Source organism: Ascidiella aspersa, chromosome 8 (assembly GCF_963924565.1).
Source record: "Ascidiella aspersa chromosome 8, kaAscAspe10.2, whole genome shotgun sequence".
Taxonomy (NCBI): Eukaryota; Metazoa; Chordata; class Ascidiacea; order Phlebobranchia; family Ascidiidae; genus Ascidiella; species Ascidiella aspersa.
In genome coordinates, this window is record NC_139454.1 from 15,775,994 (window position 1) to 15,801,798 (window position 25,805).

The following is a 25,805-nucleotide window of genomic DNA, read 5'->3' on the forward strand; positions in this document are numbered from 1 at the left end:
CAGTCTTGTATTTCATTTTTTGGCAAACTTCTAAACTACTATACACTATATTAAGGTCTTTAAGATTTTTTTCTTTTTAATTTAGGAAATAACTGCTAACTTTGTTTAAAAAGATTTATGTAGCATTAGATGGCATCCAGAACAAAACAATTTAAGGTTGTTCTTTTAGGGGAAGGTTGTGTTGGAAAAACCTCTTTGGTTCTTCGATACTGTGAAGACAAGTTTAATGACAAACACATCACTACCTTACAGGTTGGCTGTTGTATTGTATACTTTAGTAATTTTGGAAAAAATACAAACTTTTTGTCATATATTTCTACTTGGAAATTACATGTCAAAATAACCAAAAAATATTGAAATTTTGACCAGTAAACCTTGGTTTCTTTTACATTTGCAAGTTTCTTTGGCTAAAAAAATTCGGTTTAATTATACAGCTAGCATAAAATAATTTTTTTTTACTAAAATACCTTTAAGTGCCTAACCAAAAAAACTCTACACATGTACAAAATTATTGAAAAATCTTTAAAGCATAGCGATTAAATTTGTTGGTGACTTTGATATGGATTTGCCCTGCTAGTATTTAGTTTTTAGTTTGTTTATTTTTTTTTATGTAAAACGTTTTACTGCTGTTGATAAACATGTATTTATCACTTGAAGAAATATATCGCATAATACTGTTGGTGTCAACGTGTTTTAGCATAATTGCGCAATCTACCTGCATTTTTCAGTGTCAAACTTTATAAAACAATCTTTCAAGCCATGAACTCTTTCCCACTATTTTATTTTATGTTGTAACTAGGGATGTCCAAAATAGAATCCCAGGGTATTCTAGGACTTTAGGATTTGAATCTAGAATAACAAATCCCAGAGTATTGAATCCTAGTATATTTTAATTAAATTATTCAACTCGATTTTGTTTGGAGGAGGGATTATTCTTAATATACCCTACAGGGCCTACAGCCACAGCAATAAATCACAAAATAATTTACTAACATTATATATTGTAATAAAAAATAATTTTCCAAATGTTTACTGCCATTTGAAGTAGCTGTGTGTAAACTGTAATAAATGCCCAGGTTGTAGACAAAACAAATTTTGTTAATGCAGTAAGTACAATGCAGCACCACACAATGTACTCTTCAGCAATTCGTCCTTGTATAATTAAAACCTAGTTGTGTTTCAGTTCTACTTATTTGGCTTACATGATCTGTTATGCTGTCAAATAACCGACTGCAAAGAATACAACATTACTGTTGCCAGTAAAGCTTAACCAATACTAGACAATTACATTCCATTTATAACCTTGCTAAATATTGGCCTAAAGTTTACCTTGAGTAGTCCTGTAGCGCATTTTGTTCAAGGGCAGACTGTTCTACTACGATGGTATGGCACTTTTGTAACTTCACGCATTTAAGAAATTGTGACTCTGCACCGGGCATTACATGTTAGTCGATCACACTTGATTGACACTTATTTATTATTTGCAGGTTATCGCAAAACGCAAAGTAATTCATCGCCCCAAGCCTTTGTGGCCTGTCAAACAATCTCTTCATTGAAAAATATAGCAATTATCTGCTTGATTGAATCTATTATTTGTATAAAAAGGCTTGCTAAGTCATGTTATGCCGTTTTTGCCAAATCAAAAGTTAAGCCATTTTTAAGACTTTTCAGCTCACTGTTTTTTGTACAATTAAAAAAAACATACAAAACCTAAAACAGTGTACTATTTAAATTTACCAGATACCCGAAAAGTTATGTTGTGTGCGTGTCTAAAATAAATTAAATTTTTACTTGGACTACAACTCACATGCATGTCACCCATACTATTTAGGTTAATCATAGTAAAATGACATTTTTACTCATTATCTGGGATAAACCTTTCTCTTTATCATGATCCATACACATACTCAAGTAACCTTGAAAAATGCAGTTTTTTAGTTTCTCATAACAATTATAAAGTTTTTTGATCTATTAAGATTTAGAGTATGTATAATATGTTCTTTCAAAGTGTTTTTTTTAACAGGCCTCATTTCTAAATAAAAAATTGAATGTTGGAGGAAAAAGAGTAAATCTATCAATATGGGTGAGTGTGTATTATTTAATTGTTCTTGGGATGTTTTCATCCAAACTGAAGCACAAATATTCTCATTTTAAATACAAACAAGTTATTTTTGTCAGGCTGAAATAAGGCTATATCAATGGTTCTTGAACTGCCCAACCAGTAATAATTAGAAAAAAATTACATACTACTAACCAGCATTAAAGTTGGCATGATTGTTTTAGTAGAGGCGCACTACAAAATTAAAAAAAAATCGTTGCTTTCCTAAGTATTTTGTATGCACTTTAACCAATTTTATTTAAATGTTGTACTTGTATAAAATATGGCTGCCTTTAAGATTAATATACTAAAGGCTGGTTTGTATCAAACTACTAATTAGATTTCGACCTGGCAAGCTCATTACCAGTGTTTTTTTTAAGGTGTTTTGGGGGACCGAAACGGTCCCCCAAATTTCTCCAGCTGTTTCCCAAAATTTGGACTTGCAACTAATATGGCTATTTTTTGGTATTTAAATGAAACACTTGCGGTCTCTTAAAACTACGGTCACCTAAACCAAACCTTAAAAAAAACCTGCTTAAGTCCATGACATATTTCCGTAATAATCCATGAATGTTAACACTTTATTTAGCCACTGTTGTGAGAAAAACTAAGCTAAAATTTCAAAGATTTTTAGAGAGGCTTTGCAATAACCTTAATTAAAAAGGCAGTATTTTTTACACAGACATAAAAAATGAATATTTTTATTTGGAGTGATTTTGCTGGATAGTTTGTGTGACGGGTTTAGCCAAGTGTAGCACGATTTAACCGTCTAAAATGGGCACTTGTCGGCAAGTATTCTTATCGGTTGAAAATTGCTTTTAAATGGAACTCTTTACAAAACTTGCAAACGTTTTTAGCCGTGCTGCAGGAGATAGTACAGCTTTCGGTTGAACGAATTGACTTTTCTTATATGTATGGTATGGCGATTGATGAAGCTTCAATAGTCCATTGGAACTCTGTGGAATTTGTCAACTATACGATTCGTAGAAAGCATTTACCCATTTCTTCTCTACAGCAATTTTGTGTGGGTTCACATGGGCACAATCATGTATTGTACAAGCTCTCACTGGGAGGTAAATTTGCAACAAACTGTATTGACCCTTAGGTGAAATCTGGTGGAGCGTTTGTTCTTGCTGCAAAAATCCAGTGTGTGGATGATAATACAAAAAAACAGGAACTGACATTGTAACTGCACCGGAAGTGAAAAGATGTGAAATTTTGTATAGCTGGCATGGGCAAGACTAGCCGAACCGCTTAGATCAGGAGTAGAATAGGAAATGTGCATTCTTGCTTATCTTAGGAAAAAGCAGAGGTACAGAACCCAAATAGTTGTTTTGTGAGAAGCATCTTGGACATGTTGAGCCATACTTTTGACTCCTGTGTTCAAGCGCGTAGCGTGACCATTTCAAAGGGGGGTGTCCCGCAATTTCAACTTAGGGAATTCCCCTATTTTCCGTCTGACTGTAATGAATAATGACGTCATAAAAAATAAGCAGAAACACTTAACGTCCAGCAAAAGTGAACACATGCGTCGTATGAACACCCTTAGCGGGTACGGGCGGAGCCCGAAAAATTTTACGTTTTGTGTATTCTAGACGCTAAAAACGGCGATTATTAGGAGCTTACGGCTGTTTAAAGTCGTCTATTTGACGTTAGAAAAGTACAACACTCCGTTGACTCATTAACGTCCGATTGGCACGTGATTTCAATTGTGCTCGAAAACTATTAGATTGTGGTGTCAGAACAGGCTCTGTGACGTGTCAATCACAAACTGTTGCACTTCGTTGTCAGCAAAATTAACGCTGCTTAGCTTCATGGCTTAAAGCGCATCCTTGGCTTGTTTACAGCGATGTAGTGCAAGGTGCATTTTGCAAACATTGCGTTTTGTTGCACCGGAAAAGGCAGGAGGTTCATCCCTAAAGCAGCTCGTCAAAACTCCACTACGGAGTGCGGCAGAATATGTAAAAGGGACTACGTTGTTGAAAGATTATGCGTCGCTCGAATATCATAAAACAGCAACCGTAAAAGCGGAGTCATTTCTTCAGGTCTTAGAGAGGGGAGACATTTTGGAACAAATGGATAGAGATCAACAACGATTGCTTCCTCTAAAAAATAACTTTCTTGTCTCTGTGGTAGAGAGTATAATATTCAAGGCATTCAAGGCATTCCCCTTCGCGGGCATCGCGATTCTGGTCAGCTAACTGCTCCTGCAAACTTTCGAACTGCAGAAAACGAAGGCAATTTTCGCGCACTTTTAAGATTTCGAACTTCGGCAGGGGGCACTTCAGTCACAGATTATTTGCCTCAATCCAATCGGGCTGCCATGTATTACAGTCCACAAATCCAGAATGAAATTATTGATATTGTCGGCGATGTCATTCGTCAAAAAATATTGCACGAGTCAAGAAGTTCGTTTTTATTTTAGCGTTTTACCAACGAAACTAGCAATGTTTCTTACATCGAGCAAGTTTCGCTAGACAGCTTAAACAGGTGGGATTTAAATTCAGACAATATGCGTGGCCAAGGTTACGACGGCGCCGCCAATATGTCCGGAAAATTTAACGGCGTACAGGCAATTATTGCACATAAATGTAGTTTACACGCCTGTTTTCTCTACGTCGTTGAGAAGTCTGTTCGTTTTACCAATAAAATACATATGCGTTAAAAGGCCTGTTTCAGATTACTTGAGTCGGTGACAGGCAAAATGCCAAATGAAACAACGATAACGAGCGGTGATTAATGGCGATAAGCACCGACCTGATTAGGCGGCCAGGGTGCAATGTTTTCCGATGTAACATCAATTACGGTTTTATTTTTGTGATCATTGCTTACTGAGATTTCAAAGGGTGGTGTCAAGACTCCTAAATACCCCCCCACGCTACGCCCCTGCCTGTGTTTTAGGCAGCTTTCATTTGAAATACCTCATCTTGATGCAAGGATAGTGTAAACTTTCTTTAATATTTTGTAAACTTTCTTTTAAATTTTTTTTTTAACATTGAACTTTTCTCTCAGCATTTTCTGCCTGACGTTGAAGTTGTCTCTAACATTTGGTGTCTTTTTTCTGTCCCCAACCTTCCAGCAAAGTTCGATTATTAAGTGCATTGGTTTATTTTCTCAGAGTAAAATTATTTGTTTTAAAATATAGGATTAGGCTTATTAAGCGAACAATTGTGTCCACTAAGTATGCATGCTTACTCATCCACATTTCTTTAAACAAAAACTATGCTAATTAAATATTTGTCTCTTGTGGAAATTATTTTGTTCTTTTATCAGTTTTTTAATTTTGCAAAAGAAGCCCTTTTATAAACTACACATTTTTGGTACAAAGATGTGATATCGATCAGTATAATTAAAAATTTAAAAGGTCAGACGTCGCATTCAAAAATAACTGATGTAATTTGTTACTTTTGTTTTTTGTAATAAATGATCACCATATTATATATTTGCGGTAAATCTGATATTCATCTTTGTTAAAAGGGTAAAACATACAAAAATGGTTAAAAAGCCCTGGGCTAAAAGCTGAAAACAAATTTTAATATGGTAGTTCTTTAGCCATTAAAGTAGCACCTTTGAGCTCATTGTTGCAAAATCTTATCAAAGTTTTAAACAGGTGGTGCAAAAGGGTCTATGGAGGTTTTACAAGGACCACATTTGTTTTTTTTATTATACATGCCTATTTTGTCTGAATGATCAAAAACATCACACGGTTGTTCCTAAGCAAAACTTTACACTCCCTCCTAGCCTGGCGAACGGCTATCAATCAGCACTCGCCAAAAATATTTGGCGCCGTTTGCAAACTTCCGTCCTACCGCGATCATTTCTTGGGTTATCGTTAACCTGTCTTATGGTTTCTATACGTAAACATTAGTTTTTATAAAAGTATGGTCGTTTATTTCCATGCATGGATGAACAAATTAATGACCCATAAAGCAGTTTACCCTTTAAACAAAGTTTTTTAGCCATAATATATATTTACAATCTTTATTGAAAAAAATACGCTGACAATATTTACAACCAGTATGGCAGAAAGCTGGCGACTTGGCAACTATGTCGGCCGAAGAATCAGACAGAAAACCGAAGAAATTGGTCCAAAAAAAAAAAAAAATTGTAAAAAATTTTAATTTTATTTTTTTGAAAGATCCATTTACCAAAAAAAACGTGTGCTTGTTCTACACATATTCAATCCAATATATTTTTAAAATGCTGAATATGTAGGAACTTGGCAGGAAATAATTTTTTGTGCCATTCAGAGAAAAGTGCGTAGCGCGTTATTTAGCAGGGAAAACCAGTGTTTGGCATATTGATTGTTTATTAGTTTAAAAAGTACTAAATTTCGATAGAACTGTTTGGTATTTGCAGTTTTACTTGATTTGGCAAATACCTCTTTATTGAATTAAATAGGCAATCATGTTAGTCGTCATTCCTGTTAAACAGACAGGTATGACATTCACATGGGCATAACGAGGATGTACTAGACCATGCTGTTCCATCTAAGGCCTAAACTATATTTTTGGCAGTTTTAATTATGTAAACGCAAAAAATGTTTGCGCTTCGCGCAAACTTCGGTCTTGTTTAGCTATGGTTGCGTCTCTCAAGCATCTTTCAGTCAAAGCTACTATGCATACTATGGCATGTTGCACTTCACTGAGTGACTCTAATTTCTATTAACCTGGATTGTAACACACTGTTATTTTTTAAATTAAAAATTTCTCCCACATCAAAAAAAAAAAAAATTCTGCTCAATTTTAGGATTTTTTTATTGCTTTTTAATCTGATTTTGAGCTGCATGTGTGCACATGAGCTCGCCCCAAAACAGATTATCTATGTAACAGTGTTAGAGAAAGAAAAGCAGACATGTGCACCCCCAGTCCACCAGGCTGTACTTCAGCACACCCCATACGTATTTCTATGTCACAAAAAAATTTGCGAATTCGGGGCAACTTCGTGCTAATTCATACTTGATTACTTTTTAATAATCTTGTTTATTGCCTTAACATGACAAGGTTGATAAACTTAATACATTCCTTAGATGAGCACATCATTTTAATTTTGGGACACAACCAAAAAAACGAAGAATTTACGCCAAAAATGCTTGTCACCAGAAGGCTGGCAAGATTCTGCCAGCCTGTTTACAACCTGATATGAGAGCTATACAAGAAAATTGGAGCACTATTAATTTAAAACTTTATCAATTCTACTTTATGGTCACTGTCCTCTTCGTATTCATCCGAGGAGCTGCAATCAGCGTCAACGATGACAAATGTTGATGGCGATTCTTTTTGTGTACCTTTACTGCGGCGCTTAGCTCCATTTAGCCACCCGTTAATGGCTGGTTGTGGGTCGAATTCTGTAACATTAGCGGAGCACATTTGCACCACCGACAAGTCGTTCATTGTATCAGTGGTTAGACGGTTCCTCAAACAAGTTTTCGTCAATTTCATGTTGCTAAATCCACGCTCGTTTTCGGATGAACTAGCCGGAAAGCACAGCAGTAAATCAATAACAGCAAAAATGTTGCTGTAATCGTCACCAAATGAACGACCAACCTCCTCTCAAAATAGTTTCGCGACCGATTCCTTGAATCTAAATAAAATATTGCAACTACTAAAAAAGATTATATTTTAGATTGGTTTACCGTCTGCATAAATGCATCTTTAGCAGCTGCCATTCTTCTGCCACAGGAACACTCTATTCCAGCGCGTACAAGCAATGTAGAATAGTGTTGACAGATCATTTGCACTTCTTTATCTCCAAATACTGCAAAATACAAGAAATAATCAAACTAAAAAATGAAATTATTTCATAACCAGTTACTTTTAATTTCTTCTTTGTCAAACGAAGGCAATCTTGGGAAGCTTGCAATCGATGTTGCTGATACGAAGCTGTCGGTTCCAACAGAAAATCTTTTTTCTAGCGCGTAAATTATGTTTTGTTTTGCAACTAAGGACTTTTGATATTTGCTGACTTGTTCAGCAATCGGCACGTCACGCATTTCTTCCCCTTTAAATGTTTTCTTCTCGAAATTAACTTCCCCGTAATATTTGTTCAGATTAGCACCATTTCTGAAAAAAAATATTTTACTTTTCTAAAAAACGCAGTCTTGGAGATTTTTGGTGTAAACTGAAAAAGATATGTTTGCTGTAAAAAATTACCTTCTTCAAGAATGCGAAGAACATCTAATGTTATTTCAAACTTTTCCCTCACATCAGCCAGGGTTACCTGGTCAGACTGTAGACACAGCGACAACAAATGAATCGAGGTTAGCACATCGGCAAGTAAATACAAAAAAGACATAATATCAGACCTCTTCATCAGCCGTAAATAGCCTACCACTCTATTTTTTACTTCACCACTCTGTAAAGTAAATACATACCAATTATATTAAAACAAATTTACCGAAAACGAATTTTAAATAATTTCCTTTACCCTTTTCTTTGCTGTAAAATCTCCAAGTTGAGAGCGCGGATTGCGCTGTACCCTCGTATAACATTCTTGATTGATAGCAGAGTATGACCCACCCATCTTGTACCACAAACTCTCGTGGGCATTACGGCACATTGGTTGAGGCTATCAAAAGCCCGTCTAAGGTTTAGACGCTGTTTTGGGCTGTTATGGTAAAGATAGTATAGCCCCATTTGCGTCTTTGAGGGAAAGCTCTAAACGATGTTGCACCATCGCAGGTTATACTGAGGAATTTAGATTTATTATGTGTTGCTTTTATTTCTTTTTTGCAAATTGTAGCAATTTCTTTTACAAAGGTCTTGCACGATTTTCTACTCTGATATGATTTGCCGACGTCAAGACCCTTTGTCTCATCTAGTTCACACCACTATGTGAAATCACTGATCGGTCTTCTGTGCTTAGCAATTGCGCGAGCGTTTCTAAATAAATTGCCCATTCTTTTGCTGTATTGCTCATTGAGCTGATTTAATGCTATTTGAGCTGGAGCTATCGCTGGTGATTTTTGCCCTTAATAACACTTACAAGCTAATGCATGGGCTTCGCTTTTCTCGTGATAAGTAATTGACTCAGACTTGAAAGATTTGTACCCTTCGATAAATTTTATGGAAGTTGACCAATGTTTTATTTTCTCATAATGCTCTATGCACCACTTACACTGCATACCGTTTGGGGAATTTGGTAGCCACGGCCTGCCTGTTTTCCATGTTTGTAAAAATCCTCGCGCTCTCTTTTTTCTTGTTCTGGTTGTTCTGTGTTTGAAGGACCTTTCACCGCAGGTTGCTTCACGCCACATTTCACCTAACACTATAGTTACTGGTTGAACAGCAAATAATAGCAAAATTATTGTAAAATTACAATAAACCATTCTTTCGCAAAGTTAACAACCCTATGCACCAGATGTTCTATAGTGGGTTGTTATAATTTTCCAAGGGTGTCCGCAATGGTTTCGATTCGTATCTTAACATAATTGCGATATAAAATATTCACAGACAGTGTTGTTTTAAGCTTTGGCTTGGTTGACCGCAGGGGCGTACCCAGAAATTTCAACTTAGGGAATTCCCCTTTTTTCGTCTGATGTTAATGACGTCATAAAATAGTGACGGATATGACGTCATAAAATAGCGATGGTAATGACGTAATAAATAATAAAAAAAATCATCAAAAACAGTTAATCAACGTCCAGCAAAAGCTAACATTTAGATGCAAAGGCGAACACATGCGTTGTTAACAATCCTGCCAGGCGCCAGCTGCGAAACTGCTTAGCGTGCAATCGTTAACTTCAGGAGAAAAACGAAAACAAGAACGTAAAATATATGTGATTGATTTTGGTAGATCCATGTACGGGACTATGCTACATTACAAGCACGTCTCTCGTCACCTGCAATACTAAACAAAGATCTTTAATAGTTAGTTAATCTAATTCAGTGTTTGATAACCTTTTTAAGTTTGGGCGCACCTGGCGAGCGAAACAAGCACGATTTTTTTTTGGTATAACAGCATTTCTTGTAAATTTCTTGAAAGTTCATTTTTTTCGCACTTGTGTAGTTATAGTCAAAAAGTATTTGAAATGAACTCGTGCATAGTTTGTCAAAGATGCGACGGGCCCGACGAATTACAGTAGGTTGCCAACCCCAGTCTTAAACCAACATCTGATTATAGCGCAGACAACAAACAGCGAGAAACATCAGCACTGTCTAACTCGACGTTTTCAGAGAAAAAAAGCGGAAACCGCTTAATTTATATTATTAATTGTCGAACACACACTTGCTGATCAGCCATCCCGAACAAATAACGAAAGGCGAAAGAAAAAAAAATATCCTGCGTTTATGGTCGACCGAAGAAAAGACGAAAAATGGCGTTTTGCATTTGATTTTGGTTTCGCATTAGCTTAAGACGTGTGATTCAATTACATTTAAAAACACGCAGCTTGAGTAAAACCCTGACAAAAACGATAATGTCACTTACGAAAAGGGGGGGGGGGTCCGAACCTCCACCCCCCCTGGATACGCCACTGGTTGACCGCTATAAACTTTAAAAGATTGCAACAACATACTAACGTAGAATAATTGCTAATTCTCAGCTGTAGTTACACAAGTTGGCGATATTTTAAAATACTGCAACACAATTCAATAAATATAGTAAAGTAGAATTCTTATTACTGGGTAGATCGCACGTCCAATAAACTTTCCCAAAGGCCTCAACGACCGCTAATTGAACACCCGGGAAAACGATCTTCGTTCAGTATTGCAGGTGGCGAGAGACGTGCTTGCAAAGTAGCGTATATTCCCGTACATGGATCTACCAAAATCAATCACATATATTTCACGTTCTTGTTTTCGTTTTTCTCCTTAAGTTAACGATTGCAAGCTAAGCAGTTTCGCAGCTGGCGCCTGGCAGGATTGTTAACAATGCACGTGTTCGCTTTTGCGTCTAAATGTTAGCTATTGCTGGACGTTGATTGACTGTTTCTGATGATTTTTTTTAATATAAACTTTCCCAAAGGCCTCAACGAAAGTTAAACAATAAACCGCATAACTATCTGCCACTGCAGCAATGACATCTTTAATTGTTTGCCGGTAAAAGATTTTCTTAAAACGGGACAAAGAGTCTTTATTACAATTATAACACGGGGCAAAGGGTCTTTATTACGATCATTGCTTCGAACTGACCTTCGATTAACCTCATAATTTGTGTAGTGTTGAATGTATTTGCGCCTTAGTGTTTAAGAAAATAACTGGCACTAAGTAATATTTGGTTAGGAGTGGTGCTTAACACAAGTTGTTCTACACCGACTAATTAAATTTCTCAATGAAGCCACTCGCCAGTTGGCCGAGTGGGTGTCAATCAGCACTCGCCAGGAGCGATTTGCACTCGCATTGGCGAGCGGGCGAGTTCTTAAGCCCAATCCTGCATCACTATCACAATTTGTTTACCGTATTTTAAGGACCATAAGGCGCAGTTTATATCCTTTTTTTCCCTTATAAATTGATGTGCGCCATAATCGGGTGCGCCATATGGTCCGTAAAATATGGTACGGAAGCTAATGTCATAAACACAATTATTAGACTCTTACAGGCTATTTGCTTTATTAAGATTATATAGTGAGTTTTCCTTGGTGGATTTTTCTTAATAGCAAATATACATGTTTGACCTCACTCACTATTCTAACTCCAAGGTTTTAAACCAGTGGTCGGTAAACTTTTTGGTCGCGGCCCAAAGTACTCTTTCCAGAGCTGTTAAAGGTCCACTACGTAAAACCACTACGAAAACAGTGTCGGATTCAGGTGATTTAGTTTAAGGTGAAATATTAGAAGGCGCTTAAATGCCCAAAACACTGCCATGCCATAATGTAAAACAGGATGGTGTGGCCCGCGACATCATTTTTCCGCGAGCACTGTTAAATTATTGTAATGAGTACCTTTAAGGGTTTAATCAAACAAATATAAGCGACCAACGAATAGCAAGCATGTTCGAATTGTTTGGTTATGATTACATTTTTTCGGTTACACTATTAAATAAACCAGTTTAGTATCATTCATCAAGTTCGGATCCAGGGGGTGTCAAGACGCCTAAATTTTGGTATGTGTTAACCTGGTTTGAAAGTTGCAGTATGTCCTATAGAACTTTTTAAAATGTCTGTTTTGCGAACTTATAAGCAGGGCTGCGGATTCGGACTCGGGACTCTAGTAAGACGTAAAACTACCAGAGTCCGACATACGCAGTACCAAATTTTAAAACTGATGTGGCCGCCAACTGGAAATTGTGAAGGTGGAAGTGTGGAACATTTTCCAACCATGTATTGTGAGTGCTCGGAAATCAATGAAATTGCACATTTGACTGGAGTCGGACTCGGTCTATTTTTCACCGACTTCGCAGCCCTGCTTATAAGTTTAATTTGCGTTTGTTTTCCGTCTTTTAATACGAACATAACATAAAAAGTTTGACCCAAAATAAATTACTTTTTTTTCAACTTTAAGATAATTCAATCAACTATATCACACTTTTTCTGGAAAGTATTGCTTTACAGGTTTTCACTGTGACAAGGCTAACGCCCTGACCCTTTCCATGATCCAATTTCAGCAAAGTTAGTCAAAAAACATTGTACGCCTATACAATACTGTCTTTCAAATTAAAAGATTTGTGGAATACGCAATTTTTTTGCACTTTGCGCGCAACATTTTGCCAGTCTCATTATCACTCAAACTTTTTGCTTACATGTTTGATGAGCATGTTTTTTAATGTTACTTTTGACGATGCAGAGCGTGCGCCATACTTAAACATTTCATGTCCAGTAGACCAGGGTTTCCCAAACTGTGGTCAGCGGACCACTGGTGGTCCGCGACGACTGCACAGGTGGTCCGTGGCGATATGACAAGAAATTAAATAGTTAGACATATATGTTGTACAGCAGGGGTCGACAACCTACGGCCCGTGGGCCGGATCCGGCCCGCGAATGTAATTTATCCTTTGACAAACTAGACACGAGTCCATTTCTCATACTTTTTGACTATTTTAACTATGTAAGTGCAAAATTTTTTCGCACTTTGCGTTAACGATCTTTATACATAAGGTTTGTTTATATTATGATACTGTCATTTGAACTAGATTAGCGCTTCTTGCGCTGTGGAAGACTGACTGCCAAGTGCCAAAGTGCGTTGCATACAAACGGAAAACGTGTTCAAAAATATTGAACATACATTTTTTATTTTGAAATGTAATAAAAACTTGCAAGAAATGCTGGTATACCCCAAAAACAATCGCACTCGCTGCGCTCGCCAGGTGCACCCGGACTTAAATACAGTATGTTAACAAACACTAAACTCGGTTAACCATTAAGTTTATCGCGTTTTCTCAAAGTGGTTTAATTACACTTTTCAATATGAATAACGATGTGTGGACTCGAATTTTGAACCTAACAAACACTTTTTGTCCCACTTTGTGCTAACACTTTACAGCCTCCTTAAAAGTAACTAAACACGATTTTAAGTGCAAAAACTTAGCCGAAGCCCGCCTGATTAACAGTTGTTCTAACATTTTAATAACATAATTCTTAGTTGACATTTTGTGCGGCCCACAGAGACCTTTCGAGTTTGGTTTTAACCGACCCCTGTTGTATAGTATGTGTACTCTTTCAAAAATAATTAAATTGCCGCAGTTATTCACAACTTATTGATTTCGAAATCTTTTGCTATCCAGTATCGTAAATCTTACTTGTTGTGCTTTGAATTTATGATGAATTAATGATTTAAGCAGAGGGAAGCAATCTCATCCGTCCCATTGATGTTGTCAGTTTTGTAAATATATAAAATTTGGTTTTATTTATTTTTGCTTTGTATTGCCGTCCGCGAAAAAACAAATTCACAAATAGTGGTCCATGGTCCACAAAAGTTTGGGAAACCCTGCAGTAGACCAACCTTTCATAGTTAATAGCTTCAGGGTATGCATGGCCAGCGCTTTAGGGGAAAATCTTCCCTTAAAACACAAACTTACCAGATGCATAAATAAATTTTAAATTTATGTATGTAAAATGGGTAAAAAAGACGTATTGTTTAATATATATCTACAGATGCAAACGGATACCACACACTATAAGCTTTGCACATTATTTTAGGGAACTGTGCTACTGGTGTCGTATCGTTAATATAGTTTTTTCAGAAGTGTAATATTGCTTTTTGGCAGGGCGTCCAAAACGCTCTGCACACCCACATTCTGTGCCTATTTATATATAGATATATAGATATTAATCTTATGTGAGATGACTTTAAAATGCCTTGACTTGTTTTGTATTATTATGTATTTTGAATGCAGGACACAGCTGGTCAAGAACGTTTTCATGCATTGGGTCCAATATACTACAGAGACAGCAATGGTGCAATTTTGGTATATGACATTACTGATGAAGATTCTTTTCAAAAGGTATTTATATTTACAGTTTTTGTGGTTAGCATAGTTTGAAGTGTGTATCCTTTAAATACCACCCTGGCTAGTGTTGATTGGCACCCACTGTTTAAGAAATAGAAAGGCAGGTTACATTATTGGATCAACAATATGGTAGGACATTTTCATCGACAACAAGCCTATTTTCAGCAATTCAGTATCAACCCTTGAAAGTGTTTTAATTTATTCTGGCAAAATAAAATTGCCCAGATGGTCAAAATAGCAATAATATAAACAACAATTAGCATTTACACATATTTTAAAAACGACAACACATCGTCCATTCTGTGTAACTATCTATTAAACCAACGGATTATTTAAAAAAAGAATTCTCATCATGTATGTATATAGTTGTTGACCAGGTTTTTCTGTGTTTTTCAAAAGGTTAAAAACTGGGTGAAGGAATTGAGAAAAATGCTTGGCCAGGATATCAGCCTATGTATTGCAGGTTATTAATATTTATATATTTTAAGTGTTTGTCCTCTTGTGGCTGTTTGACATTTGTAGACCAGCTGGACAAAACCAACTTTCTGGTAAAATGTTTTGTGTGCAAACATGTAATTTAAAAAAATGATCTAAAAAATACTTGTAATTTGTTTGAATTGGCAAAAATTTTCTATTTAACAGAATATGTGATGTATTAGGCACATAACAGAACTTTACATAATGCTTAAAATCAGGCGCGTAGCGCCCTTGTAAAGGTGGGTATCCCGAATTTTCAACCTAGGGAATTCCCCTATTTTCCGTAATTTAGTAATGACGTCATAAAACAGTGACGTGTGTGACGTCATAAAATAGTGATTGTAATGACGTAAGTTGTGTCAACTGCACACTAAACATGTGGTCTTAGAATATGCTAATAGAGAATAATTTTGCGTTAACTATCATAACTTAAAAAACGGCGACTTTGAAATGCGTACGACAGTGATCATTATACCACCTTTTAAGAATCTGCTTCAGTTAAAAAAATCCGTTGTTAACCAACAGATATTACAGCAGACAGCGAACAGAGAGAAACATTAGCTGCGCCTAACTTCGACGTTTTAGCGAGAAAAAAAAAACGTTTTTTCTTGTGTTGTTAATTGTCGAATTCACACTTGATAATACAATCAGCCAACCTCAAGAAATAACGAAAGAGAAAAAATATATTTTGTTATACGGTCGACCAAAAAAAGACAAAAACGGAGTTTTGCGTTAGATTTTGGTTTCGCATTACCGTATTTTACGGACCATAAGGCGCACTGTCAATAAATTGCTGTGATTTAATTTTTGTTCATACATAAGGCCGGGCTGTAAGGCGCACGATCAATTTATCCAAATCGCCCGGGCGTTCGCATCACGCTGAGGCCTCCACAAAAAATCCAAGACTTCAGCCGCGTGGTAAACCGCTCCGCTCTTTCTCCTACTCCTCCCACTTTTTCTCCGCGCTCCTCTTTTTCATCTATCGGTACTGGTTTTAAGTGTAGGCAATAAAGCACTTCTGTACTTGATCCATACATTAGGCGTACCGGCCTTATAAGTCACAGACCCCAGCCCCAATGGATATGTCACTGTGTCACATGATCAGTAACCCAAATCACCTTGGGGGTCTGGGGTGTGTGTTATGAACACTCATAGCGTGTACGGGCGGAGCTCAAAAATTTTTACGTTTCGTGTATTCTAAACGCTAAAAACGACAATTTATTAGGAGCTTACGGCTGTTTAAAGTCGGCTATTTGACGTAAGAAAAATTGCAACACCTCGTATTCAAGTTCGATTGTCTTATTCACGTCAGATTGTCAAGGGAATTTAATTGCGCGCGAAACGCTATGGAATTGTGGTTACAGAACAGCCTCTGTGACGTATCAATCACAAACTGTTGCACTTCGTTGTCAGCAAAATTTACGATACTTATCAACAAATCTGGTGATAGTTGTAGTTTAATTTTTTCCATGGTATAAAGCAGGGGTCGGCAACCAAAATCGCGCTTGCTTCGCTCGTCCGGTGCGCCTCGAGTTAAAACGCTTAACAAACAATGAGCTAGATCAACTTTAATTGTTATCGCGTTCCCTCAAAGCAGTTTTATTACAATTTTCATTAGTAGTATAGATGACGACGTGTGAACTCGAATTTTAAACCAAACAAACGCTTTTTTTCAAGACTTTACTGCCTCTGTTATCATTTTGTGCGGCCCGCAGAGACTTATCTGAGGCAGGTTTTGGCCCGCCGCTAGAAAAAGGTTGCCAACCCCTGGTATAAAGCGTGGCTTTAAAATCGCCCTTTTTGACCTTTGTATAATTAGTAAATTATTCAGCTGAAACTGTGCAAGAAAAATACAAACCTGGCTTATTACTAAAGTTAAGACAGCCATTTATTATCTGTTTAGCAGAAAGCTATAGTTCGCCGACGTTTTAATCTTTGATTTAGGTGATTAAGCGTTGGCTGCGATAAGCACCGACGTGATTTGAATGCCAGGTGCAATGTTGCCGATGTAACACTGCAGCAATCACTTTTTAGTTTTGTGATAACTGTTTACTTAGATTTCAAAGATGGTGCCAAGACTCCTAGATAAATAAATAAAATTTGGTTTAATAGATTTTTTGCTTTGTATTGCGGTCCGCGAAAAAGCAGATTCACAAATAGTGGTCCGTGGTCCAAAAAAGTTTGGGAAACCCTGCTATAGGGTAACCAAAGTTTAACCTTCAGCCCAACTTGCCTAACTTTTAGGCAACAGTAACTGTTCCTTAAGTAGGGTTGTCTTAATTGTCATTTTGACTAATTTTCATATCATGTATAATAAAGTACGGTTTGTTTCATCTAACATTTTTTTAAGCACAAATTGCTATTTTTTTATGTTGTACTTACGGTTTGCAATTCGTGCCCAGTGGCTTAAGGTAAACATGGTGAAAATTTAACAAAATTTTGTTTTTAAAGATAATAAATATACATTTAAACCAGGGGTGGGCAATGTGCGGCCCTTTTCCATTTTTTGTGCGGCCCTTCATCCTATTCCAGCTATTTTTCCCTAAATAAGGCTATGAGCGTGCACCATGTTGGGACTTTTGCACGAAAGTGCGATGTAACCTGAAGTGCGATGTAACCCACAGGTTACACCGCTACACTAATGCAGTTCAACTCAAATGGGAAGCTTCTATTACAAAACAATTTTCATTCATAAAGTTTTACTTGTGTCACGTTGTTATGATAAGGAATTGTTTTGCAAAAATTGCACTTGTCTGATACTTTCAAGGTGTAACAGACTTTTTCCACGCATATGGACTGAGATGTTATGTTTAACAGCTGGTTTTGAATTAAGCCTGTTAATTAAATTGTACTGAGCCGATCCGTACGAGAAAGGCTTCGTTGGAATTGTAGGAAAAGTATTTCCGAATCCACAAGTAGACAGCACTGACAAAACTGCCGTAGTTACAGCCTAGTATCTCATTAGTTTTTCTAGTAAAAGCTGAAAATGTGAATTAATGTTTACTTGATGTGCGGCCCTCCTGTTAGCATTACATTTTCTTACTGGCCCTTGTGTTAAAAAGGTTGCCCACCCCTGATTTAAACCTTTAAAAAAACAGTATTAATATAAATTAAAAAATTAAATTAAATTGTTTTAAATAAAATTTAATAGGGATTGGTAAATATAATGCTTGTATTCTAGTGGAAAATACTTACATGTTTCTATTGCAAAATTTATGGACCTAACCAGGGTTTTTTTTAGGTTTGGTTTGGGTGACCGCTTTAAGAGACCGCAAGTGTTTCATTTAAATACCAAAAAATAGCCATATTTGCTTAAACGAATTATTTATTAGGCTACTGGCAATGCACAATCACAGAACAAATTTTTCAGGTTCTATCCCATGCAACTTTTACGACCTTATATTTATCGTAAATAACAATTTAGCGTGAGTTCTGGTTATTTTTATCTTAGCGCTAATGTTCTGCCTCAGTAAGAATATCTGCCTGATTCTCAAAAATACCAAGAAATGTAAATACCATTATCAATTATTTACAACAACGAAACCATAATGAACTATCAGTGTAAATGTATTACTTGCATTTTGTGATTGTTAAATTAACCTTGCCCTAAATGTTTTCTGACTCGCAACGGGGGTGCAATTTACAGGACTTCGGCCAGGACCATACAATAAGGCCTACTAAGTAACAGTAACTAACGCAAGATAATTTACAATAGTATTCAGGCCAACGTCATAATAATGCCAAAATCGCAGCAATATCCACGACAGATAAAAATCTAAAATCTTCTAAAAAATACCTAACATGTCGGAAAAAGTCCTATATTCATGGGAATAAAGCCTAAGAGGGTCTGGAACATTTGAGGAGCAATCGGTCTGGCTTCGGATGGTTTGGCATTGAGTTATTTGCTCCTGTTCGGTGTTATTGGTGGGTCATAGGTGGGGTAAGAAATTAAGTTAGGATTGAAATTATTATTCCGATTCGGTCCCCCAAAACACCTTAAAAAAAACACTGAACAAATAAAACTGAAATGTTCAATGTTTAATTCAAGGAATGCCAGATATATATGACCAAATGCATTTTCATAAATTTGTCGAAATATGTTTCAAACATAGAACAAAAATGTGGGTACTATTATTATTATACACAAACACATAGTACTCACATGTAGGGTGTATTACTAAGGTGGGTTAAATAGCTAAAACAACATAAAAATCATACAATTTCTATTAAAACAATTTTAACTTTGTAAGAATCATAAAATCAATGTCGGTACATTTAATAATAATTGTTTAGATTTAACTTGTAAGACCAAATGCACTTAGTTTTTGATTGACATGGCATTCATTTATTAAAGATATTGAAGTTGCCCTATTGCAGTGAAATATGGTTAAAGTCAATTTTTTGCTGACACTGATGCAGTTTTGTTATTTTGAAAAATGCAGAAATGCAATATTTTGTACATCCTTAATCGACAGGTAATAAGATTGATTTGGAAAAGAACCGTCATGTAGCAGTGGAAGATGCAGAAGAGTATGCCAAGTCAGTTGGAGCAAAGCATGTGCACACCAGTGCCAAACTTAACAAGGGAATTGATGAACTATTTCTCAGTCTCAGTAAACGTAGGTTGTATGGTTATTTCATAAAATAAATTATGAGTTTAAAAAAAAAATGGCAGGGGTTCTTAAATTGGGGTCCATGGACCTGTAAATCGCCTTATCATTCGAATTACATTGAATAATTTCTTAATTTATCCATCTAGAACAGGGATTCCCAACCTGTGGTACGCAAAGGTTTTTCAGGTGGTACGCAAGGAGCATCCGTTTTTTACAAAACCTGGATTCACAACTTTATATTTTGTTTTCTGGTTTTATTTAAATAAATAAAAAAATCCCTGAAGCCCATTCTTATTGTGACGTAACTATTCCTGTTGTTTCGAAACAATGCGATCTTTAAAATACAGGCCATGTCAATTGTTGACAAGGAGCACAGTTGCTTTGTAAAGTGTGCAACGCTGTGAGACTATGGGCGTTAATTATGCCAAATGATTGCTCTTGATAGATATAATCTAGTGTTTTATAGCTTAAGCCTTAAGCTACAAATAACGTTGAATAATGCTAGTTGTAAGCTAAAAATAGATAAAAATATGATTCAATTAAATTATTTTTCTGCTAAAGTGGTGCACGTAACACTACAGAGCGTCCAAGTGGTACGAGATCGTAAAAAGGTTGGGAACCCCTGATCTAGAACGATGCTTTTAGCAAAATTGAACAGAAAGCAAAGCGTTTTGAAAATTGCCGTGAATTGTCAACGTTAACTCCTTTCCGGCGAAGAGCAGTTATGAGCATAATAATGGAGGCCTCTGAATTAATTATAGGGGTCCAAGACTAAATTGAAATATTAGTGTATATTGAAGAAGTAATCAATTTTTCCCAAAAAAAGAGTTTAATTAAAAATAAAACGTTTTACCACTTAATGTATTTAGAAATTATCAGCATATTTCTGAAAGTCTATTTATTTATTTTGGTTTGATGTTGCTAGGATAATTTTTTTTTGGTTGAATGTTGCTAGAATGAAAAGTCGCAATATTGCGCATGTTCAGTTAAAATATAATTTTTTTTATCTTTAGGATTTTTTTCTTTTCTTGACACTGCATGTTTTGTTAAACTGTCTTATGAAAATGTTGTCCAATTTTAATTTCAATTGGGCAAGCAATAGGTGTTATTTCGATCGGTTATGTTATTATGTATATTAACATTAGGTATCATTGATGTAATTCATATGCCCCCATATCAGTGGTTTCAAGTGTAGCATCTTTGGAAGGTGTGACCAAGGCTCTCCTGACTTTGTTGGTTTAATGGTGATCAAGCGTATTTGTGTTGTTTAACATGGCCGATATATAATAGTATTTTTTTAATTATAAAATATAGGCCGGTTCGAAAAAAGTGCTTCACACATATGTTTATTTTGTTTTTAATTGTACGATGCGATTTTGTAGGTTGATCACCTCTAGGTTATTATTAGAGGCTGAAATAGTTTTACTCTATGCTGTTGTCTTTATAATTAAAGTCATTTCAATGCAAATTGTGCAGTTGTCCTACATACTACCTGAGCAGGTGTCACCACCCACCGGCCAAATATTTAGATCCTTACTGAAAGTTCTATGCCACTCCCCACGCTCGTAGACAGAAATTAGTATCACCCTACTTTGGAAACCATGTAATAATGAAAAGGCAACATTAAACAACAAATTGGTTCGCTATGTACAAGGGCGTATCAAGAAATTTAAAAAGGGGGGATCCCGAATTTTCAACCTGGGGAATTCCCCGTTTTTCCGTCTGACGTTAATGACGTCATAAAATAGTGACAAATATGACGTCATAAAATAGTGATTGTAATGACGTCATTAATAAAAGAATCGTCAGAAACAGCCGATTAACATCCAGCAAATTCGAACCTTTAGGCGCAAGCGTACACGTGCGTTGTCCACACTTCTGCCCGCCGCCAGCTGCAAAACCGCTTAGTATGCAATCGTTAACTTCAGGAGTAAATCGAAAACAAGACCGTGAAATATATGTGATTGATTTTGGTAGATCCATGTACGCCTGTACGGACTAAATTACAAGCACGTCTTTCGCCACCAGCAATAATAAACGAAGATCGTTTTCGGGGGTGTTATTCGACTAACACAACATAAAAACGCCACTTTAATAGATAATCTAAATCAGTGTTTTTAACTTTTTTAAGTGAGGGCACACCTGGCGAGCGGAGCGAGCGCGATTGTTTTTTGTTTAAAGCATTTCTTTGACACTTATTGCAAGTTTTAATTACATTGCGGAAAAAAAATATGTCCAATATTTTTGAATACGTTTTCCGTTTGTCCGCGACGCACTTGGCAGCCCTCCACGGCGCAACGAAGCGCTGATCTAGTTCAAAAGACAGCATTAAAATGTAAACAAAACGGACGTAGAAAAATCATTCCCGCAAAGCGCGAAAATTTTTCGCACTTACATAATTAAAACAATGGAAAATTCATGAAATGGACTCGTGTATAGTTAAGAGTCAGCGGGCCCGATAAATTACACCGGCCCGCGGGCTGTAGCTTGCCGACTCCTGTATTACACCAACATCTGATATTAACGCGGACATCAAACTGCGAGAAACGTTAGCACCGCCTAACTCGACGTTTACAGCGAGAAAAAACGAAGACCGCTTGATTTATTCTTGTTGATTGTCGAACACACACTTGCTGATCAGGCAACCTGGCCGAACAACGAAAGGCGAAAGAGAAAAAAAAACCTGCGTTTACGGTCGACCAAACAAAAAATCCGAACCAAGAATAGTTGTTTCTTAACAACAATCAAGAAGGAGGAGAAATTCCATGATTGATTTTCAACTTGCACTCAGTGTTTGTTTAAAAAATAAACTAGTTCCCCAATGCTTTTCTACTATCCGTCACTTATGTTTATTTTGTAGGAATGCTTCAAACGTCAGAATTACAAGGTGAGCAGTCATTTAGTGCATCCACTGGGGGTTCAGGTTCCGCCAGAGTAAATAGACCGGGAGTAGTTGTCGTGGAAGACTCAAGTCCTGATCAAGAGAAGTCTGGCTGTTGTAGTTGACGACGGCATTATTTGCGTTGCCCAAACCCTTGGTCTTATCTCAGTAGTGTTTTATTCGCTCCGAGTATCTAATTTGCAGAATGCAATGCGTCGTTTTCGCTTCAGTCACCGCCCCACTTTTTGCCTTATTTAAAGGCCTGATTTTTTTTCTTTGTTAGTAATTTATCTGCTTTACATAGCATACTGTGTGAGTATATTTTATAAACTTTCTCGCTGTAATCTGAAGGCGGTTTAAGGCTTTCTCTATAAAGCCTAGGAAATCATTCAACCGCAGAAAACGTTTTTATTGGATCAGAATTTGCTGAATTTTTTTGGTGTATCTAACTTAAATTTCCAGTGACGTAAAACTGTTCAAAAAAATTGACACAATACTCCCCAAGTTAACCCCATGTGGGATCATGAATATAGTTTATCAAAAATGTGTTTAAATAACAATTGTATCTGATTAAAACAATAAGATTCTTTACGAAATTACCTGTGAAAATCTTAACTTTTTAAAATGCACAAACACTTCATTAGAGTAAACTTTTGAACGAACATTTACTGCAAAATTTAAAATAGAACGCATATTTTATACTTGCAAACACAATTATGGAATTTTGAATCACATCAGCTAAAATCGTAATTTTTGATCATGTTTTTTTATTACATCTGAGCCAAGATTGGGAATGAGTTTCTATGATTTTCCTTCGAAAACCTAAAACATGCATGTATAAAAACACATATTGTTCCTTGATTCCGTCATAGTTCTATTTATCGAATTTCCTAATGTACATTCCCTATGTTATGGAATTTTCTTAATTTTCCACTGAGTATTTATTCAACACCATTTTCGTGCTCCCAACTTTTTGGTGTAACTACCATAAAATAATAATAGGGTTGCACAGTGAAATGTAAACATCAAAAATTTAATACTGTATTTCAATTTGAAATAATAAATTTTAAATTTGTGTTGTTTAATGTAAGAAATAAAATATATACGTAATAAATAACTTTGTGTAATCAAAATATATAAGTGTATAGTATGTACACACACATATACTGTATATATACAGTATATATATGTACACATACTTTAAACAATATTTTGCAGCCTTTTGCAATAAGCGCGATATATTACGTGCATTCGTACAATGCACCGATTTTGCGCGGTTAAAATGTATAAAGCCACCAAGCTGTTGGTTTTTGATCACCACCGCATATTATGGTGTACCATTTTCGTGTAGGCCTAAGTGTAAATGAATGTGTAATTTAAGATAAGCGAAAAGAAATGTTCCGTATTGTGTCTAAAATAGGTCGTCAAAATACACGTTTAAACTGAAACCTATTAAGAATACGGCTAGTGTTGTAGTGGCAACACTATTTCAATATAGCGAAGGCAATGGTCGGTCCTAACAAATTCCTATTTCCGGCGCCACATAATTTTCGGGATAGTTTAGTAAGTAAGCGCTAACCGGCTCCCAACGTAACAAATTTCGTGATATGTATATCTAGCGGAAATCACTAACAAATGTAAATTTGTGATACAGCATACGTAAAGTTTTGTGATACAGCATACGAAAGTGTGATACAGCATACGTGTTGATCGTCCCTTGACTGTTTTTCGCTGATTGTCCCTGAAATGGATTAACGAAATGCTTCCCCACATTTAGTGTCATCTTATAGCCTGTGTCTAAGCGGCATTTAATCGGATGCATTTTGCATGGAATCTGGTCCATATGTGGTCTCCCGGTCTGTATAGTTGGACCAATGTCACAAAAAATCTTTCGCAGAACAAAGGCTTAAACCCATCACGGCTACCACGAAAAAAATCTTGTTGAGGTAGTGTCGGTGAGTTCAGCATCCTACAGTGAAATGTCTTCTTCAATCAAGCTTAACATCATCCAGCAACTTGCCATTAATAACAAAGCCTCAACCATCCTGCTCCAGGAACCCCGTTGGACAACATCTACAATCTAACACTTCCTAACTATGTGCTAGCTGGATTTATCGTAAGGAGAACTGATGACCTAGCAGCCTCACATCTGTAAACTAAATCCCCCCGGTATTTTCATGTGTATGCGCTTGCGACTTCAACTGTCAACACACGACATGAGTATACAAGTCAAGCAGAAGTGATTAGGAAACCCTCGTCAATCCGGCCTAATAACCTACTCTACTGTGCCATCCAAAAGACAAAAACAGCTTCCATTCTGCCCGTTTGAGCACTGGCACCAAACCTGGCCTGGAAGTTGTGGCGACCGCCAGCGACTTGCCACCTCCAGAGCTACACGAGTGCTGGCGAAATTCCCCCGCCTTAAGCATCGTCCATGGCTGATCACTAGGCTACATGTAACATTGTGAATTCGGTCACGAGAAAGCGTCGAAGCGGCGGAAGTTTAACGAGGTCGTCAGGAAAAATTTTTGCTTGACTATTAACGATGGTGCCGGAAACCTTTCATCTCCCAACAACACCGATACGAATCAGGCATACCGACCCTCTTGCAATCTCGTAGTACGAGTGGCTAAAAAAGTATCCCAAATGGCTATCGCAAGTCATATACGCGATGTTGTAATGAGGGGTGCGATCGCCTTACAGGCCCTTTCTCGGTGCCGCCTCTGTACTAAGTGAGACGAAGTAACCACTGTGCTGCTCGTTCACTTGAACCAACAACGTCGTACCCGCTGGACTGAGGCCTTGGAATCGATCGATTCACGCACTCCAACTTCTTCGCGGTGTCCCACTTTTACCAATGCCATTGCCTGGCAGTTAGATATTTGCTTACGTGTCTATTGTCGATTTTCGTGTATTTATTTGGTGTCTCCATTTTTAGCTTTGTTAGCATGACGCATGTGAAAAAAGGTGTTCAATAAAGATTCGCCAACAAATTAAGTTAATGGGGATAATTGAACAGACATTGCGGCCGATACTAGGGTGGTATCGGTGCATAACCACATGTGGCCTGCGACATCATTTTTCGTGGCCCGCGAGCTCTGTTGGATTTTTGCAATGCGTAAGGGAATTGCGGGACCAATGGAACACTGACATATTGCGCCCCTGTTGGCGGAACTAAATAAAATTTTGGTTGTGGGAATGAGATTTTTTGTAAAACATAAACATAACATAAAAAGTACGACCCTATATAAATGACAATTTTTGCAACTTTAAAGTATCCTAAATGAACGATAAAATATATCGCGCTTCTGGAAAGTGATGTTTTTTACACCCTTTCCATGATGCAATTTCA

At 36.7% G+C, this 25,805-nt stretch overlaps 1 protein-coding gene across 1 annotated transcript; it reads left to right on the plus strand.

Annotated features, from left to right (window-relative positions):
* The first annotated feature begins 89 nt into the window (after window positions 1-89).
* Window positions 90-23,561, plus strand: LOC146136307 (ras-related protein Rab-21-like). The gene is made up of 6 exons (XM_083395330.1): window positions 90-252; window positions 2,024-2,083; window positions 14,369-14,476; window positions 14,882-14,945; window positions 19,435-19,578; window positions 22,433-23,561. Exons 1-6 carry the CDS (start codon window positions 130-132, stop codon window positions 22,576-22,578), a joined length of 645 nt encoding a protein of 214 aa, XP_083251456.1. The 5' UTR covers window positions 90-129; the 3' UTR covers window positions 22,579-23,561.
* The last annotated feature ends 2,244 nt before the right edge of the window (window positions 23,562-25,805 follow it).

Coding starts and splice junctions, on each gene's coding strand:
- LOC146136307 (XM_083395330.1), top strand. CDS start 130: ATGGCATCCAGAACAAAACAATTTAAGGTTGTTCTTTTAGGGGAAGGT. Junction 2,084..14,368: donor GAGTAAATCTATCAATATGG/GTGAGTGTGTAT, acceptor TTTTGAATGCAG/GACACAGCTGGTCAAGAACG. Junction 14,477..14,881: donor ATGAAGATTCTTTTCAAAAG/GTATTTATATTT, acceptor GTTTTTCAAAAG/GTTAAAAACTGGGTGAAGGA.